At 38.6% G+C, this 21633-nt stretch overlaps 1 protein-coding gene across 1 annotated transcript; it reads left to right on the plus strand.

Moving 5' to 3' along the window:
* The first annotated feature begins 16160 nt into the window (after positions 1–16160).
* On the plus strand, positions 16161–17428 carry LOC100669519 (olfactory receptor 51S1). The gene has a single exon (XM_003421532.4). It carries the CDS (start codon positions 16206–16208, stop codon positions 17253–17255), a length of 1050 nt encoding a protein of 349 aa, XP_003421580.3. The 5' UTR covers positions 16161–16205; the 3' UTR covers positions 17256–17428.
* Positions 17429–21633: the final 4205 nt, after the last annotated feature.

Genomic DNA, 21633 nt, shown 5'->3' on the forward strand with positions numbered 1-21633 from the left:
TTTCTATTTGATGGACTTTGGGCCTCTGTTAAAGATCAGATGACCATAAACCTGTTGCCGTCTAGTCAATTCTGGCTCATAGTGACCCTATAGGACAGAGTAGAACTGTCCCATAGAGTTTCCAAGGAGCACCTGGTGGATTCAAACTGCTGACCTTTTGGTTAGCAGCCATAGCACTTAACCACTACACCACCAGGGTTTCCCAGGTGACTATAGGTGGAAGGATTTACATCTGGGTTCTCAGTTTTGTTCCTTTGGTCAATGTATCTGTCATTGTACCAGTACCAGGCTGTTTTCACTACTGGAGCTGTATAGTAGGTTCTGAGGTCAGGTAGTGAGCGTCCTCCTACTTTATTCTTCTTCTTCAACAGTGTTGTACTTATCTGGGGCCTCTTCCCTTTCCATATAAAGTTAATGATTAGTTTTTCCATCTCTTTAAAGAATGTTGTTGGCATTTGGATCAGGATTGCATTGTATTTGTAAATCACTTTGGGTAGAATTACCATTTTCACAATGTTGAATCTACTTATCCATGATCATGGTATGTTTTTCCATTTCTGTAGATGTCTTTAGGTTTCTTGCAGTAGTGTTTTGTAGTTTTCTTTGTATAGGTCTTTTACATTAGGTTTAACATTTATACCTCACATGTATTCTGAATTCTTTTTATATTAACTTTCCGTCATACACTGCCACACAGGTATAAAACTGAGTGTTATTACCATCTCTGTTTTTCATTTTAATACCTTAAAAGCTAAAAATGGCTACAGAAGACTGTGCAATAGATTAGATTTTATGGCCCTGCAAATTTAAGGGATCTGTCTTGAGTTAATTATTTCTATCAAAAGCTATTTCAAATAATCATCATATTTCTGAACTTTTCTACTCAATTTTTGCCCCATCACTTCTATTTAAAAAAAAAGAAAAAACATTTCTCATAAACCCATTACTGCTGAGTGGATTCTGACTCATGCCTACCCCACATGTTACAGAATAGAACTGCTCCATAGGGCTTTCTTAGCTGTAAACTTAATGGAAGTAATTTGCCAGGCCTTTCTTCCACAGATCTGCTGGATGAGTTCAAACTGCTAACATTTAGGTTTAGTGGCTGATTGAAGACTCCTAAGAGCTCAGCTACTAGCTGAGAGGTTGGAGGCTCAGGGCCACCTAAATGTGTCTCAGAAGACTGTCCTAGCAATCTGCTTCCAAAATGTCACAGCCTTGAAAACCCTATGGGCAGTTTGACTCTGCATACATGAGGTCAGCATGAGTCAGAATCAACTTGATAGCAACTAACAACAACAACAACTCATCAAAAATGAATGTGATGGTTTTATCTGATTTCTCTCAATTCTCCTCTCTTAGCTAATTATACATCCACACCCACACTTCCCTTCCAAGAGTTTAAGTAAAGCTACCTTTTCTCAGGTTCAGTAATCATCTCTCTCCCCACCCCAGGTCTTAGACTCCATCTCCTCTTTGAGTACTTGCTCTTCTCATTCTGCCCTCTCCTTCAATAATTAAATTTACCCAAATATGTATACACTCAACTGCCACATGCAAGTAGATGACTTCCAAATCTATATCTCTATACCGATCTTTGTTTTGAGTTTCAATTATATGGCTCTACATTAGTCATCTTTATCTCTGTATCCTACAGATTTCTCAAAATCAACATGCCCGTAACTTCAAAAAAAACAACTATATGATTTCCCACTACACCTTGTCTTGCTATTTCTTTAACTTTTATATCTCAATTGATAGTACCATTCATCAAGTCATGTAAAATAGGAAAATATAAAACCAAAAAACCCGTTGTCATCAAGTTGATTCCTATATGTCAGAGTAGAACTGCCCTATAGAATTTCCAAGGAGTGCCTGGTGAATTTGAATTGCTGACCTTTTGGTTAGCAGCCGTAGCTCTTAACCACTACGCCACCAGGGATATAAGTCATCCAATATATAATGAAGCCCTAACACATTTACCTCTTAAATATTTCTAATAATGTTCTTTTCTTTCTATCTCTATTAATGTTACACAATTTCAGGTCTTCTGTTTCTCCTACGTGAAGTTCTTTAATAGCATCCTAACGTGAATCATGCTTTTTAAATTCACATTAGAATAAATTGTTTTGCTTAATTTTATTTGTTTTTTATTTCTTTCTGTGAGAAATGAGGCTTCTCTTACATCTCATCAATGTCTTTAGAAAATATTACTCTAATAATATTTGACATTAACCAAATTTGAATTAGACAGGTGTCTTATTACTTCTAGTTAAATGATTTCATTGCCACATAAATTTGATTTTTATGAAGGTCTCATGAAAAATAATAATCATAAGAAGGTGAAAATGCATTTACAAATAATCTGTAAGCCTATAAATCTTGTCTATCCTTAAGCAGTTTTCATAACATCAAGATCCGTTTTAGCAGTCATTAAAGTGTATACTTTCCCCAAAGGATAGACTTTCTTATTGACTCATTCTTAACCCACTTCTGAAGCTTAAAGAACCTGGATTACTAGAATTTGTCGAACACAAGGTGCTTCAATACATAATCCAGGGATAGCACATACATGTGATCAAAATAACATTTTCAGTATAAAAAATGGCAGGATGGAAGGGTGGAATAGAGGAAAAAAGGAAAGAAGCAAGAAATCAAGGAAGGAAGGTATGGTGAGAGATGAAGAGGAGAAAGAAAGGGGACATAAGAAAAGATGAATGAACCCTAGAACAAATTTTACAGAATTCAAAGTGTCAAATGCTCTTATGTGAGTTTACATTTTGAATGGTTTTAAAATTTACTTACACTGAAATTCACTCTGTTTCACAACTCTATGAGATTTGACAAATGCGTAGTCATGTAACCACCATTCTAATCCAGACAAAAGAATTCCATCAACCTAAAACATTCCCTTATGATACCCTTACATAGTCAACCCCTCCACCTACCACTAGCCCTGTTAACCACTGACCTTCTCCATCTCTATAGTTTTGGCTTACCCACACATAATGTAGTACATTTGAAATTTATTCATGTTATTTTTGAACAGTGTTCCATTGTATTGATACACATATTTTGCTTACCCATTCAGCAGTTGAAGGGTATTTGGTTATGAATAAGGCTGCTATAAGCATTCATGTACAGATTTGTTTTCGTTTTTACATACAAAAATTTTTATCTCTCTTCTTAAATACCTACAAGTGGGTTGCTAGTTCATATGTCAAATGTATAGTTAACTTTATAAGAAACTATTAAATTGTTTTCCAAAGTATTCATCCCATTTTACTTTCCCACCATCAATATATGACAACTCCACTTCCTCTGTATCCCAGCCAGCACCTGATATTGTCTTTTTTATTTTTTAAATGGTAGTAGGTATATAGTGATATCACGGTAGTTTAATTTGTATTTCCTTCTTAACGACTAATGGTATTATGTGTTTATTGGTCATCCACATACCTTCTTTGATGAAATGTCTGTTCAAATCATTTGGTCATTATTGGTTTACTTTTTTTGTGGGTGGTTCATTCTGGGTCTAGACCTTGTCTATTTGATTTGCAAACATTCCCTTGTCTTTCATTGAGCAAATTTTTTCTTAAGTTTCATGAATTCAAATTTTTTTTTTTTTAATTTTATGAGTTGTACCTTTGGTATCTAATTTAAGAATTATTTACAAAACACAAGGTCTCAAAGATTTTCTCTTACGTTCTCGTCTAGAAGGCTTATAGTATTAAGTTGTAATTTTTGTTTATTATCATTTTTTGAATAATATGTAAGTTAAGGAGTTTTTTTATGTCCAATTTTTCCTGCACAATTCATTGAATAGGCCATGCTTTGTCCATAATTTTCTTTGTCTTTTTGCAAAAAATCAGTGGGCCATATTTCTGAACTTTCTATCCTATTCCACTGATCCATGTACCTATCTCTTTTCTAATATCACAGTACCCTAATTACTGTACCTTTTACAAGAAATGTAGGAGTCAGGTAGTGTGAGTCTTTCAATTTTGCTTTTCTTTTTCAAAATTGTTTCAGCTATAATAGTTCCTTTGGTTTTCCGTATATATTTAAGAATCAGCTTGTTGATATCTACAAAAAAAAATGCTACTGGGATTTTGATTGGAATTACTTTAAATCTATAGATCAATTTGGATAGAATTGATATCTTTGTCAATGTTGTCTTGTAATCCATAAACACAGTATATCTCCCCATTTATTTAAATCATCTTTGATATTTTTCTGCAATGCTTTATAGTTTTTAACATAATAGTCTTGTACATATTTTGTTAGAATTGTACCCAAGCATGTCATTTTTGATGCTATTGTAAATGACAATTTCTTTTAAATTTCAGTTTCCAATTGTTCATCGCTATGTAGAAATATGACTGATATTTACAAATTGACTTTGTGTCTTGTGATCTTGTAAAACTCACTCCCAAGATTTCTAAGAATTTTTTGTACATTTCTTGGGATTTTCTAAATAGACTACTAGGCCATTTGTGAAAAAACTGCTTTATTCGTTTCCAATAAGCATGCCTTCCCTTTTTTTTTTTTTTTTGTTTTCCTCATTGTCTCACTGTGATGGCTAGGACACCCAGTACTATATTGTATAAAAATGGTGAGACCATATAATTTGCTTTTTTTGTTTCCCTTATCTCAGGTGGAATGCATTCAACCTTTCACCATTAAATATGATGTTAGCAGGAAGACTTTTTGCAGACATTCTTCATAAAGTTGTAGAAGTCCCCCTTTGTATTTCTCATTTTCTGAGGATCTTTACCATGAATGGATATTATTACAAAATGATTTTTTGCATTTATTGACATGATTTGTGATTTTTATTTTACAGTCCTTTAATATGTTGAATGATTTTTGTATGTTGAATTTTCTGTGTTTCTAGGATAAACACCAAGTAGTCACACAGTATTTTTTTAGTGTGTTGCTGGATTTGATTTACTAATATTTTGTTGAGGATTCTATGTCTTGAGTGATATTCATCTGTAGTTGCTTTCTTTTGAAATGGCTCTGTCTTCTTTTGATAATAGGGTAATTCTAGCCCTACTAGAATTGGTCTGTTTCATTTAAGTTTTGGAATTTTTGGACATCAAGTTGTTTATAGCATTACTTCATAATCTGTTTTTAATGTCTCTAGGCTCTGTAGTAATATCCCTTCTTTTATTCCTGATATTGATTATTTGTGTGTTTTCTCCTTTTTCTTTGTCAGTCTGGTTATGGGGATGTGGTAGGCAGAATTTTAAGATGTTCAATAATCATTGCCCCCCCCCCCAGTGTTACAGCTGTGATTGTTATAAATATACGGGGGGGTGGGAATTACCCCAGTGAACCTAATTATTTAAGCCATTTAAAGTATGAGAGTTTCCTCCTGCTTATTGCACAATCGGAAGTCAGAGATATTTGAAATACAAGAAGGATTTGATATGCATTGCTGGCTTTGAAAATGGAAGGGTCCACATGCAAGGACCAGAGTGGCCTGTAGATGAGAGTGATGGCCAGCAGACAGCTAACAAGGAAACAAGGACCTCTGTCCCACAACTGCACAGAACTGAATTCTGCCAACAACTCAAATGAGCTTGGAAGCAGATTTTCCCCCCAGAGCCTCCAGATGAAAAGCCCAGCCAAGTTGACACCTGAGCAAAGAACATAATTGAGCCTGCCGAGAATTCTGACCCATAGAACTGTGAACTAATAAATGGGTTTTTGTTTTAAGCCATTAAGTTCGTGATAATTTGTTACACAGCAAAGGAAACTCATACAAGGGATATCAAAAAAGGTTTTGTTCTATTGACTTTCTCTATGGTTTTAATTTCATTGCTTTCTGCTCTTTATTATTTCCTTTTTTTTTTTTTTTTTTTTTTGCTCTGGGTTTAAATTTAATTTGCTCTTCTTTTTCTAGTTTCCTAAGGTGAAAAATTAGACTATGAATTTAGGATCTTTATTCTAATATAAGGTTTTAATGCCATAAAATTTCTTCTCAGCACTGTTTTATTGTCATCTTACAAATTTTTATATGCTGCATTTTTATTTTCATCCATTTTTTATATTTTCTAATTTTCCTTAGGACATATATAACATCATTAATTCCTAGATCCATTAAATAGTTACTGAGTGACAACTATGTTAAAGGAACTATACTAAACACATAAGTAGATACAGAAATTTAAAGAAAACCTATCAGATATTTGGAGAAGAAATAAAATAAATACAAAAAAAAATAATTTCCCACCCTCCAGCCCATTAGCCCACATTCATTTATCCCATTAATAAAGTACCATCTATACATAAAGGCGGTCAGTGCTCAGATAGACATGAGGCCCTTTCCATGGTACAGAGTTCAGAGCAAAGATACCCCAAGACTTGCAGTGACGAAAGTATAGAAAAGGGTATGAGCAGGGAGCCTAAAACAGGATCAGGATACAACGTTGTGGACATTTGAGGGAGCTAGGGCAAATGTAATCAATGTTCCAGCTCCATTCACTATGGGGCTAAGCTGCAGTAGAAAGTTTGAGGACAGCATTCCGGTCCAATGGATCACACCAGCTGGAACTGGTCTGAAAGGAAGTGTCTGAATTCAGGAGGAGTTTGGCTGTATCCTGTTAGTTGTTGTTGTTAGGTGCCATAGAGGGGTAGAAAATTAATACATTACCTCCTGAAAGGAAGTGGAAGTGACAGGGATGAGCCAGGATAAACCCAGGAGCTGGTATCTTGTTACCCAGGCCTGCTACAGGGATTATAGGAACAAAAGCACCCTGAAAGTTCTCAGAGAGGGGAGGAGCAGTGGATGGCATGGCACACAATGAGTGCCCAGGTTGTTGATAGAGATTTGGGCTGATTGTGCCCAGAGTGTGAAGGAAAAGCCACAGACTGGGATGGGGGTGGAGGTGTGATACTCGATCTATCAGAAAACAAAACATCTATTAAGACCAAGAAAAGGCAGGGATAATACAAAAGTGCAGGGTACAGGGAATAGAGAGGAAAAGAGGGAGTCAAAATGACTGGGTCAGATCAGTGAAAAGGCCCAGTCAAGCTAACTGTTATATCTCAGAGATGTCTGACTTTATATGTGATAGTGTGCAAGTGGCCAGGGATGAAGATCAAACAATAACCAGGATAAGAACTTATTCTGTAGCCCAAACGAAGTCTTAGTCTGTGAGTTGTTTCAGGGCTTAGCCTGAAGATACAAAGCAAAGTAACTAAATGATCTCTGCAGAGATGGAGCCTATGACCTTGGTGCTATTAGCACCATGTGGTACCCCGGAGCTAATGGCAATTAGTACAAAGACAAGCAACAAAACCAGAAGGTGTCCCTGTGGACTGAGCCTAGGGCACTCTCTGGGGATCATTATCTGCTCTTCAGAAAAAAAAAAAAAAGACTGGGTGGTGTTGCCATAATGGCCAAAACATAGGGAGGTCAAGGCAGGACAGGGCCTCAGGGCTCATTGGGTCTGTGAGTTCAAGACCAGTGTAGGGTGGACGGGGACTTGCTTCAGGGCTATCAGAACAGGACTGAAAGCTAAGGATGGAGGAATTCTTCCATTAAAAGGTTATTGTGGTTCTTCCTCTGGGCAAATCAACAAGTCCTCAACTAACCACAACACCCTCATTGAGGCTTCCCCATGGGGCTCTGACAACAAAAGGCTGGACGCCTGTGATCAATTTTCCTGTACCTCACACCCCACCCACTCCCCTAAATGAGGTACAACAAGGGTAACACAAAGAATACACCCAAGACAGTCCACTAGAACACCAAAGTGCATAAGGGTCTCTGGGAGAAGCCAAGTGTGGTGAGTGAACTGCACAAAGGGAAAAGTGGGTATGGGAAAAGACGATAAGACTAGTGGTGAGATTGATAAAATAACTGAGGAGAGGGTAGAAAGTATGGTGATGAAGAAAGAGGGAACAGGAGGGAGAAATAGGTGTGGAAGTTACTGTTTTTCAGCCTGGAAGCACAGAAAGGGAACAAGGGAAAGAATATGTTTCTTCTTAGAAATCTACTTAATTTTTAAATCATTGGAAAGTAGGACAGGGCAGAGCAGGTGGAGAGATAGGAAAAGCACAGTGCCCTTTGTAGAAGGTAGGGAGCTATAAGGTTCAGAATCTGAACACTGGAACAAAAACAGCTCATCGAATTCAGCAGACTTATTGTAAGTACGCTGGATAGATGCTGTTACTATAGAAATGAAAATCTGGTCTTTGTCTTCGAGTACTTCACAGTGTAGTAGAAAGGCAAGGAAAAAGTTACAATCGTATATTAAAGCAAGAGGGATGTATAGAAGTGGTGCATGGAGGTAGTAGAAAAGGGAATTATTTATTTGGAGCGATTTATACAGGTCTTACCACAGCTAGTAGCTTCTGAGCTTCAGTAAGGATGGATTTGTTCCTGAGACGAAAAATGAAGAGAAGGCAGAAATACCTGCTGGTACAAAAGCAAAGGTTATAAACCAGCATGCTGTATTTAAAATTGGGTAAAGCCTTAGACAACTAGAGTTAAAGGACCCTAATATTTAACAACATACTTTAGAACTAGGAAGTCACTTGGAACAGAACTTGCTGAGCAAACATCACTGAGGGATGTCATAAAATTGTGTCGTGTAGTTCCAAGCTTGTTGTTGTTGTATGCCATCTAGTAGGTTCCAACTCATAGTGACCCTAAATGACAGAGTAGAAACGTCCTGTAGGATTTCATAGGCTGCAATCTTTATGGAAGTAGATGGCCAACTCTTTTCTCCTGTGGAGCCACTGCGGAGTTCAAACCATGGATCTTTTGGTTTGCAGGTGAGTGCTTTAACCCTTGCACCACCAGAGCGCCTTAGCTCTAAGCTTACTAGTGAACAAAAGCTCAAAATGGTAGAACTTGAGGACTTTGGAAACATAGTGATATCTTCCGTTCCCTGTTTATGGGAAGCTTTCTGCTTTCCTTGTCCCAATAATAATTTGCTAGGTCCCTTGTCCCCAGATTCTCCAGGGCAAAGCTGAATATCAAGGGCTTCCCCAATGAGAACACCACATGAGAAATAATCTCAATATAGGGAGTAGCAGAACTAACCATTGCCTTTCTATCCCAACTTCCTACAAAGATTTGAGGCTAAGAATATGGGAGGTTATTGTCTAAATTTAGGCCCTATAACTTACATAATCATTTCTGTACCCTAGATTGTTTTAATTATCAACCTCAGTTGTTACACTTGGTTTTTTTTTTAATTCTCTCTATATGCCTAAGTCTTTTATGTCCATATTTCATAATGTACTGAATCACTTGCTTTGTTAATCTACGCATGCCATACATCAACTGTCTCCAGCAGATTGTTTGATGCTCAACACTGAATATAAACCTCTCAGTACATGCAGGGTTAATGTGGACACAAATGGGGGTCTCTCAGGGTATGGAGATGCTTTGGAGATAATAAGTCCACTTTCCTTGCCATTTCCTTGTACTCTGATCTCTCCCCCATGACCCAGCTCCTGGGGAGTTGATGCTATAAGTCCCTTCACATAGCCCGCTACTTGAAGTCATTCTAGCACTGCAGCATTCATCTGTAACCAAAGACCCTGTCTGACTCATTCTCTTCTATACTGGTTTGGTAAGTAACAGGGAGAATTGTGGTGAGGACCGTAATAGCCAGGATTAGGTCTGGACACAATTGTAAAGCGAGCAATTATTTTTATAATACTTGCCATCTCCATGTGGCTGCTCAGATCTCTCCCTTATGCCAGCATGAATTCTCCTCTAAAACCAAAGATCCTATGTCCCATCCCGTTAGTGTCTTTCAGAGTGGTGGGGAACCAATCTGGTAAATAAGTTCATCTTTTGTCATCTCCCAGAAAATATTGTTCAGTATTTATAAATGTCTTTCGGAGACAATATCCTCACTTTTGTTTTTGGATCAACAGAATTAAATCTACAGAAAGCAAGTTTGAGACAGAGGGAGCTTACTTGTCTTTGTAGCAAGCTGTAAGCTATTTTAATGTAAAATAAGAATGGCCTAATGATTATTTGTGAGACTGAATAATAGAACAGTGAGGTTTAGAAGTCTGGTTTGAGTCACAGACCAGCCAAAGAACCCCCATGTGATCTCAGCTGATTTCTGAATTTGTTTGTCTGCATACCTGGGTAATTATGAGCGTGCATATAAAAATATAATAATATTGTTATTAACATCCCTATATTTGGTATAGTTGTTTTTAAAACATTTTCTAACCCGTTATTTCATTTAATCCCCATTTAAAAAAAGGAAAACTTCCAAAGCAGTTAGAATAGGAAATTATGGTATTAGGATTAATACCCTCATTCTTTATAGATTAGTAAAATGAAGATCAGAGAGAGAAAGTATTTGTCCTCAGAATATCTAAATAGAAGCGGGTAGAGATGAAGCTAAGAAGGCAGTCTCCAGGATTCTATTCCAGTCTTGGATGGTGTGCCACGAGAAAAGCATGTAAGTAGAAGGCAAAGACCTGGCTGCACAGTATTATGTTGTGTGTCTAAGGCTGGGCAGCATTTTACCACTTTCTTTTTTAGTTATCTTCCTCTGTGAAATGTGGATAATATCTCTCACTGCTGCATGAAAAATGGTTTTCAGGATCAAGTGAGTTAATAGATATGAAAGTATTCTGAGAATTGTTCATCAGGATACAAACAGTATGGGATAGAATCATTCCTACATTGTACTGTCTTCTGAAGGAATGTTGCTTTTAAAATGAATACATAATGTTGGTGTCACAACCTCCCTGCATACATTCAGAAAATTAAAGAGCCATTGGGTCAAAAGGGAATCATTAACCTTAGCCACAAAATTAGTGTTTAAATCCTTTCTACAATAATGAATTGCAAGGTGGCCACCCACCCTATACTATTTCTTTGCAATTACACTGTTCTGTCTTAGCACACATCTGAGCTGAGTCTAAATTTACTTGTCTATAATTTTGCATTCATGTTGGTGTATGCAAGTAGATAGGCTGTTTATGTAGGCAGGAGTGTTACAATTTCTTTGTTTATGTGTGTGTGTGTAGTAGGTCTATGTATAATCATTTCAAGTTTGTATAATAATTTGAGCTGCATTTTTACAAATGTAATAGCTATATTTTATATATTACATATTATGTATACATAAAATATGTTAAATATATAACAAAAGTGTTTCAAAATATACATTTGCATAAGCAAATCTTACACCCTGTGGGAACAAAGCAGTACAGGGTAAGTATAAATACGTAAAGTGTAAGCACATTCGCACGTCAGTGAAAAGTCATAGGTAAGTGACTGCAAGAACATGTGTATGTTTTTGCCTCTGAGGGTATGTATCATTGCATGTGTATGTGCGTGTACATCAATAAGATAGAGGTTTGGGGGAAAATGGAGGTTTATGAGATAAGCGAAAAAAATGACTCACAGAAGTTAAGAAATATGATCCCAGAAGCCATTCTTTTCTAATAGGGCTTTCTTATGTTTAAAACTAATAGGAGACAAGGGTATATGCTTGGGACGGCTGCCTTTCCCTTTCACCTCATGCCATCAAAGAGAATGAGGCAGGGGGACAATGGTGTGTGTGTTGGGAGAATGAGTGAATACCTGTCTGAAAAAAGACTCTCTGAATAGAAGTCACTCTGTGGATGCTCGGGTGGGCTTGAGTGTGTCTGTGAGAGACTGCATGATTTGGCGTGAATTTAACATGTGGTGTGATAAACATCTGTAGATGTATGGCTATTCTAAAAATAAGTTTATTGGTGAGAAACACCTCGTTTCTCCTTGATACATATGAGATTTGATTAAAAGAGATCCGCTTGTTGTTGACTTTCTGTTTATGGTGATGGAAAATTTGGCAGCGGATATTGGTAACGGTTGCACAACATAAGTGAGGTAACTGATGCCATCAAACTGTACCTGTGAAAGATGTTGAACTGGAAAACATTGTGTTATCTATATTTTTACAAAAATAAAATGGGAGATATGTTTATGATTCCCTGTGTATCTAATGTGTATATTGATGAGACTGAGCTGACTCGAAGGCACCTGACAACAACATGTGCAGGATATGATGGTGATGAGCCTCTGATGAGAGAGAGAGAGTGTGTGTGTGTGTGTGTGTGTGTGTGTGTGTGTGAAGGGATAGGGGTTACTCAGTGTGTATCTATGTTTGTGGGAAATTTATTGAGTCTTTGTATTCACATAGATGTGATTATGGGAGGTGGCAAAAGCTTGGTTACGAGTGTCTGCCATTTAGGGTTTGTGGAGACGCATGTGTTTATGTAAGGTCAAATGTGCTGCGCAGGTGCTTTGGTTTCCACGTGCCTTTTCCTGTGAGCTCATGCATATGTATCAGTATGTATTCAGAAGTGTTTATGTCTTAGGGAATGAATGCTTGTATATGCCTGAATCTTTGACTCTGTCTGAGGGTGAATGTACATTTCTGTTTGAAGGTCTTTTAACTTTACATGCATCTGCTTTGAAAACATTTGTTTGTGAATATAAACACTTTACATGCATCTGCTTTGAAAACATTTGTTTGTGAATATAAACACTTTCTTTTTTACGTGTGTGTGAGTGTGTAGTTGTTTCTGGGTGAATCAATTTGGATAAGTATGTGTGTGGCTGTGTGTGATTACATATGCATATATCTGTTATGTTTGGCATACACACTGATTTCCAAATTTGAGTATTCTTTTGCACGTGAATGACTGCAAGTGGGGGAGAATATGCATACTTGTTGTATGCCTGATTAGGTGTGAATGAGAGGGAGTTCAAAATGCTGTGAAAGGATGAGTCTGTCAAATGTGAGGGTGCCGTGTGGTAGCTTTAGATATCCTCAGAAAAGCCTCTCACGCTTTCCTCAACAAGCATAGTCTCATTAAGCAACTATAATCACTGCCTGACCTGTTTGTAATGAGCAGGGATGCTCTGTGCAATGTGTGGTCTGCATCAGGATCCTCTGTTTTCCTGATTGCAAGACCAGGCACTCAGAAACTCCATCTAGGCAGCACTCAAGGCAGAGAAGCAGAGACTCCAAGAGTCACACAGTAAGAAGGCTGGGACTAGAAATATTATGGGATGAAAGGACTACACTAAAGGAAAAAAAATTTGGAGAAATTTATGTGAGGTGTGTATGAGGGCTAGGTGGGAAACAAGCATAAGTAAGAAATAAATGCTGGAAGGATCAAATCCAGGAGAAAACTCAGAGAAATAGAGTTTTAAAGAAATTGGGTGCAAAAGATTTATGAAACACATTTATTCAAGGCTTAATGTAAATCAGGAACTGGATCCACACAAAGAATAAAATACATTACCTTCCCAAGAATGTCACAGTTCATTAAGGAGGAGCATATAGAAAGAAATATTTATAATTAAGAATTACGGAGGAGGTAAATAATCCACTCCAGGGGGTGCGTTTGGGAAAGGTGGTTGGCAGGGGTTTAGGGAAGAAAGGAAGCAATTCCTGAATTAGATCTTGGTGATAAATATGGTGCAGAAACAGATAGTGAAGGAAAAGGAAATCCCATTTGTAAAATGTGTTTTTAAAAAGCATGCAAGTCTACAGCATATGGGAGGAAGCACAGTAGTTCTAGAAGGTTAAAGTGAATGGTGAATGGGTGGAAACAAAATGGGAATGGGTCAAGCAGTAGAGATTGTCTGGAGCCAGATGGTGGCACAGTGTGATCTTTCTTTTAAAGCAGTGGGAAAGTCAAAGTGTTTTAAGCAAAGATGCCACAGCCAACTATCAGATTGCAAATTAGAAATACTGCTGTGGGATCTATGTGCAGGAAGGATGGGAAGGCAGAGGAATTGGCAGCAGGGAAACCAACTGGGATAGTGCAAATGAGGATCTCAGCAAAGGCCATGGCATTGTTGACGAGTAAAGAATCGGATACAAGAGAAAAATTTAGACGAGGTGATGTAACTTACTAAATAATTGATAATTTCCCATTTGATACAGGAATGTTGTTGTTGTTCTTAGCTGCTGTCAAGTGGGCCGCTGACTCAGGGCTACCCTATGCACAATGGCTGGTTTTATTGTGGTCCATAGGGTTTTCATTGGCTGATTTTCTGAGGTAAATCACCAGGTCTTTCTCCCTACTCTGTCTTGACCTGGAAGCTCCGCTGAAAACTGCTCAGTGTCACAGCAACACACAAGCCTCCACTGACAGACGGGTGTGGTGGCTGCACCTGAGGTGCATTGCTAGGAATCGAACCAGGATCCCCTGCACAGAAGGGAAAATTCTACCCCTAAACTACCGCTGCTGTTCCCTGAACATTAAGGAAGCCTAACTTTATGTCTTTCCTTCATGTTTGGGGAGAGGACCTCAAAGTCCTTGGCACTGCAGCTGTGGCTTGCTCAGCATGGTTAGATGCAAGATAGGAGCATTTTACAAGGAGACACATTCTAGAGCAAACCAAGACCTCTAGATGGGTGCACTAAGGAGCTGAACAAGACGTTTGCCTGGCTTCTGAAAGTTGTGGGGGATGCTGCGTGACTGGAGTGAGGGGATGATTCCTGAAAGGCAATTTGCAGTCTGGATTGCAAAGGCATCTGGAGACCCAGGCTGGTGTTCTCTGGGTAGTTGATGGATTTTCAGAGAGTTGAAATGCCAGAAATGAGTATCAGTTTCTACCTACCCTCTTTGAATACCTTCTGTTGGATTTATTAAGCTCTGTGTTTAGTTTGGAAGTTATTACATTTTATTTTTTTAATTTATCTTTCTATTTGAGCACATATATACACATTTAGATTTTTCTAATAAATGTTTAGAATTAATGTGCAACTATATCTTTCCCTTGAAGATGTAAAGAGCCTGGTATGTTTTTATTTCACTTTTTCTTCCACCCCAATATTCATATTAATTTTTATCTAGAAAGTAAAATTCCAAATTCTTTAGGCTTTTGATTGGGGGAGGAAAGTACAAGTATAAGCTTTTTATTTTGGAATATTGATGTGTTTTGTTGTTGTTCTTAATCTCTCTACCACTGTCTCCTAACTGAAGAAGTTAAAGGAGTTTTTAAGATGCATCTGCTATGATTTCTTTTGGATTATTTGAATGTAAGATGCATGGGACTTCTGGAGATTTCCAGGTTGAGGTAAATACAGAGGGTCTGTAAGACATACCTGAGATTCATTATAGAATTTAATCGAAATCATAATATTAGGTAAGACCACTGAAGGAAAAGAGGAAGGCTAAATAAAGATCCCTGAAAAATATCAATGTATAAATTGTATGAAACACAGCAAGATGAACTAGGGAGGTAAAAAGATGCTGATAAATAGAATTAAAAAGGAAAGAGGGGATTAATAGCAGCTGGAGCTCGTTGAGAAATCAATCAGGCTTAGGAAAAACAAGTGCCACTTTGATTTAGCAATATAGGAGTAACTGATGACCTTAATGAGAATAGTTAAAAAACCAAGCCAAACCAGTTGCCACTGAGTCTACTCAACCCATGCTGAACCCTGTGTGTCAGAGCAGAACTGTCCTCCACTGAGTTTTCGATGGCTGATTTTGCAGAAGTAGATCTCCAGGACTTTCATCCAAGGCACCTCTGGGCGAACACAAACCTCTAACCTTATGGTTAGCAGCCAAGTGTGTTAACCCTTTGCATCAACCAGGGACTTCCATGACAGCAATTAAAGGGTACCAGAGTGTGAATGTGTTAGAGCGGTACAGAAACCAAATTGCCTGGGATCAGGAGGAGAAGATACAGTGGATATAGGGGTACTGACCTTCTCCTCAGGCATTTGCCATTAAGAAAGGAAGCTAGGCTAGAAAAAAGCTAGAGAGAGAGGCAGAGCTAAAGGTAAATGAATAAACAGTTTAGGGAGAGAAAGAGAGCTTCGAAGGCATCCATAGAAATGTTCCATGATAAAGTATAAGTAGAGGGAGCCCTGGTTCACTGGTTAAGTGCTTGGCTGCTAACCTAAAGGTTGGCTGTTCGAATCCACCAGCTGCAATGCAAGAGAAAGGTGTGGCAGTCTGCTTCTGTAAAGACTACAGCATTGGAAACATTATGGGGTAGTTCTACTCTGTCCTGCAGGGTCACTATGAGTCAGAATCTGCTCAACAGTGATGGCTTTGTTTTTGTTTTTGTTTTTTTTTTAGAAGGGATAAGTATGGCATAGACTATTACACGGTATGTGTGTGTGAAGGAAATGTGTGTGTGTTTGCGTGCGTGAGGTGGGGAGGAGAGAAGACAGGAGGTTTTAGAAAACACCATGAAAATATTTCATAAGATTAAGTTAATCTTTCTAATCAGTTTTCAGGTTCCTGAGTTCCAAGCTGGATCCTCAACTATGTCAGCATTATTCACCCAGACAGCCTCCAATAGCAGCACTTCAATGGCCCCCACCTTCTTGCTGGTGGGCATGCCAGGTCTGTCAGATGTACCCTCCTGGTGGACGATCCCTCTCATTACTCTCTACCTTCTCTCTGCCCTGGGCAATGGTACCATCCTCTGGATCATTGCCATGGAGCCCACCCTGCACCGCCCAATGTACTTCTTTCTCTTCATGCTCAGTGTTTCTGACGTTGGCTTGGCCACAGCACTGATGCCTACCCTGCTGGGCCTTGCCCTTGCTGATGCTCACGTGGTTTCTGCCTCAGCATGCCTCTTCCAGATGTTCTTTGTCCATGTCTTTTCTGTCATGGAGTCCTCTGTCTTGCTCACAATGGCCTTAGATCGAGCTTTGGCGATCTGCCGTCCTCTCCACTATCCCGCACTCCTCACCAATGGTTTCATTAGCAAGATTGGCCTGGCCATTGCTTTCCGATGCCTGGGTCTCCATCTGCCCCTGCCATTCCTCCTGGCCCACATGCCCTACTGCCACCCACAGGTCCTAACCCATTCTTATTGCTTACACCCAGATATGACTCGTCTGGCCTGCCCAGGAGCTTGGGGTGCAGTTTACAGCCTCTTTGTGGTCCTGTCGGCCATGGGATTGGATCCCGTGCTTATTTTCTTCTCCTATGGCATAATTGGCAAGGTGTTGCAAGGTTTGGGATCCAATGAGGAGCGCTGGAAGGCTGGTCAAACCTGTGCCGCCCATCTCTCTGCCGTGCTCCTCTTCTATGTGCCCATGATCCTCCTGGCACTCATTGACCGTCTTAGGTTGCCAATACCTCAGCCTGCCCATACTCTTCTCTCCTATGTCCACTTCCTGCTTCCTCCATTATTAAACCCAATTGTGTATAGTGTCAAGATGAAGGAGATTAGAGAGAGAATAGTCAAGAGGTTGCAGCACATGAAGGTGGGCTGTGCTCAGTAAGGAAGATGTCCTTCCACATTTGGTGGGTCAAGACTACCTGATGCAAAGATTTCTATAACCCTGCATGAAATAGTCAATCAGGCACACCTAAGTGCATATACATGAATATATCTGCCTGCCCCTAAAAGTGCACATGTATATATTGAATGCTTACAAGCCTGAAAGAATGGAAGTGATCCACCCACTGTTACACTACATGTGAATGGCATAGAAAGGACAAGAGCCTAGGTTTGTCACAACCATCCAACTGTGCAGCTATTGTGGTTTTGCTGTTGTTGTTTATTTCCCCATCTCATCTATACTGCCTGATAACTGAATAAGTTGAAAAGTTAAGTGGCAACACAACAAAAGAAAGAGAAGACAGAAATATTCTGTTCACCTAAGTGGAAGATCAACCATGAGTGTTGGACCCTCATAGGAATTAGGCATTCTGACTTGCCCTTAGGGATTGAACAAATGAAGAGGGCACATGTAAGTCTCTTACTTAGACTCTTCAAACCAAGAGACATGGTATATAACTCTGATCAGGCTGGGGTCAAAGAAGAGGGAAAGGAATTTTTTTTTCTATCCTGTATGTAGTTTTTAAAATGTTAGTATAATTTTTGAATAAATAAAGGCATATTTATTGTTAAATTTTCAAATAATCCTGAAATAATAAAATCATCTTAAATTATATCATCCAAATATAACTACCATTACCATCATTATGTAAGTAACAAACATTTGCTGTGTATAATTCAGTGACATTAATTATATTCATCAAGCCACCATTACCTTTTTAGTGAACACTAATAAATGCAAAGTTTTACATAAAAGGTAGATGAAATTATTGGTTTCAATTCTTTACTTCCTAGTGGTAGTATTATCCACCCACACCCACATCATGGGAGTCAAAGTGGGCAGAATGTACTTATCCTTCCTTTGAGCTTGGACACATGACTTGCTCTGCTTAATAGAGTGTTAGTGGATGTGATAAGAGCAGAATCTTAATTGTGACTTCGCAATGGTGTTTGACTTCTTGTGTTGTGATTCCCCAGGTAGGTACTGCTCCTTCAATCTCATCCCTAAAATGAGACATATGGTTTTAGACTATATGCCCAACCTGGAGCCTAGAGTCAACCCTAGATGATTAGAGAACTAAAGTAGAGCCACTACGCCAAGGCAGCTTAGATCAAGAGGACCTCTGTCAACCTGATGCCTGGTGACCATGACAATAAATACTGTCGTTATAAGTAACTGAGACTTTGTGTTTGGTAGTGGACTAACACAACATGTTTGTTGTTTTATTCTATAAACATGGTTAATTTCCTGATGTATTTTTCTTGGTGTTCATATAATATGAGGAGCTTACCTTGTCTGTAGCGTAAAATTAAATACTATATATGCCTTTCTAAATCTTTCTTTTCTTATGGTAGATATCTCTCGAAGTCATCAAGTATAGATGTAATTCATTGAACTGCTTGCATGATATTCCATGGTATGGATGGATTGAAATTTATTCAACTGTTCCTATTAATGAGTATTTGAATTCTCTTCAGTGTATTTGCCACTACAAATAATGCTGTAATAAACATCCTTACACAGGGTCTTTAAAGATCCCATTACCTCATTTTAAAGAAATGAAACTGCAACTTGGGACTCGTTCAAGTTACCTTTGCATGGACCTTTGTAAGTCAGTGGCAGATATCAAACTAAAACCAGCACTCTTGGCTGCCTCCGTGTATTTACTACCCTACTAAGTGTGGGGAGCAGAGAACTCTCACTTTCACAGCAGGGCCTCAACTGCTATCTGCTGGTTCTCCCTCTCTCCTGGCTACTGGCCATACCCGCACCAATCCTGTCAAAACTTTGAGGTGTCTAGTGCTGCTATTGTCATACCAAGCCAGCAGGGGACAATCTTCTCTCTTTCTGCCGGTTACTCTCTCCACCTCAACTTAATTGATATATTTGGTAAGTCATATTCTTTCTCCTCTAATCTGCAGAAATGAAAGTAATAGCCAGAATATTTATAATTGTGAACAAAATGTAACAGTAATACAGGAAGTTGTATGGAGCACCAGACAAAAAATAGCTTTGCAGAACCCAGTTCTCTGGGTTGGTCCCATTGCTAAACAAAGTGTGTGTGTGGGTGTGTGTGTGAGAAAGAGAAAGAGATAGATTGAGAGATTGAGAACTCAGAATAGGGGTCATAAACTTAAATGCCTAGAGGAGCCAGGCCAGTAACATAAGTGGAGAAGGTACATACTCATAGATCATGTGTGTGAATGGTGGGGACTGTGTAAACTAAGCAGCCACCCACTTCTCAGTGGGTTCCTACCGAATGTTTCCATGTGGAATTTAGGCCTACTGTTGCCAGATCTTCCCATATTTGGGAGCAAATTTTAAATATTTTTATTGAAAATAATCTAGATACTATCTTGTACAAACAAAATTGTCTGAAGACCATATTGGGATCATGTAACTTCTAAATACTTTAACTTATTTAATCCATACAGTTCAAAGAGAAAGACTTGTTCATTAATTTCAAAAATTTAAGTAATTTTGTCCAGATTACACAGCCAGGAAATGGCAGGAATGAGACTAGAGGACTCTTTTCCTGACTCCAAGTCCTGAGCTTTTCCATTCATCTTTTCCACTCATCACTGTCAGGCCTCGTCTATCACAGTAGAAAATTTAGAAGGACATGCAATCCCTTATAGGTCTACTTACTCTTTCTTCTGTGGGTTGGCTTCCAAATCCTCAGTCTGGAACTGCATTATACCTTACCGTATAGAGAAGTCCTGGCTCCTGGTCCCCTAAGTAAGGATAGCATAATTCTGGTGGCTCCTAAAGTTTCATGCCAAGGCTGGCCCTTTTTCATTAGGATATTCATGCTGCTCTTTGGCCTGGCTCCATTTATAATGCCAGGAAGTGACAGATGAGTTCAGGGAACTTAGATATTAAAAGTTGCTAGAGTGTTCTCTTGGCCATAATGGTGCAGATCTTGTGTTGTGGCTTGACTGTCATTATTGGCAAAAAGTATTCTAAAACCAGTTTCCATTGAGCCAGTTCTGACACATGGCAACGTCATGTGTGTTGGACTAGAACTGTGATCCACAGGGTTTTCAATGATGGGTTTTTCAGAAGTAGACTACCAGGTCTTTTTTCTGAGGTACCTCTGGGTGGATTTGAACCTCCAACCTTTCAGTTAGCAGTGGCCCATGGACTCCAAAGGCATTCTAGTCTTTCCTAAATTCAGATGATATCATGAAAGGGATGAATCTCTGTCTCTCACAAAGGCCCCTTAAGTGTCCACTTCTTGGTAAGAAATGTGGAAAGGAGAGAGTGCCGAGGTAAGGCTAGATGATGACTGTCCTGATTCACCCCTGAATCTGCCTAGCAAAACCGGTGGACTATTACATATCCCCTTCATTACACACTGAATGACCTTTGGTACTTTGACACAAGTTTTCACTTTTCAGAGAAACTTCTGGAATTATTTTTTTTTCTAATATTTATTAGACTCCATTTTACCAGAGCTACCCCTTTGGTACCCTTTTATCCTTAAACATTTTTTTTAGTTCAAATTGATATATTCTACCAAGTATATACTATGGACAAGGTACTTTATTATGAGGGAAACTTAAAGTTTAATAAGACACAGCTCTTGCCCACTGGAAGCTTGCAATATAGTTGGTGAGAGAGATGTATGCACAATGTTGGAGTTGCATACCAGTCTCCACCCATTGAGCCCTGGTAACTCAGCTTCTTGTCTTTACTATAAGTACTGCCAAATACCAATGATTTCCTATAATCTATCCCCAAAATGACTTCCCCCAAAACTGGCTTCAGCAAAAACAGTCTCTCTAGAATCCCCTTTTCATATTGCCCCTGAAAAGTGCTTCTTGAACATGAATCTACATACCAATCACCTGGGGATCTTGTTAAAATTCAGATTCTGAAATAATAGGCTTGCAAAAGGATATGAGATTCTACAATTCTAACTACTTTCCAGGTGATGCTGATGCTGCTGAACAGTGCACCATATACTATGAGTACCAACATAGAGAACATACTTAGACAAACTCAGACACATTGTAAAGAGTTTAATGTAAATCACAACCTGGAATCAAATCAAGGTATGAAAGTTTTAAAAAGTTAAATGGATCCAGAATCTTGCACAGGAAAACATTTCCTAGCTCATCCTCAAAAGTCTGTATAGACTCTTACTCTTCACTGTTATACCAGAAGATAGATGTCATCAATCCCCCCGCCAAAAAAAAAACTCCACACATTCTTTATGAACTATAGACATCTTCTTCCTTAAAAGCAAAAAAGCTGTAGTATATTAGATGCTCAGTAAGAGTTAATAGGTTAATTATTTAACTATGTAATGGTA

Source organism: Loxodonta africana, chromosome 7 (assembly GCF_030014295.1).
Source record: "Loxodonta africana isolate mLoxAfr1 chromosome 7, mLoxAfr1.hap2, whole genome shotgun sequence".
NCBI classification, from domain to species: domain Eukaryota; kingdom Metazoa; phylum Chordata; class Mammalia; order Proboscidea; family Elephantidae; genus Loxodonta; species Loxodonta africana.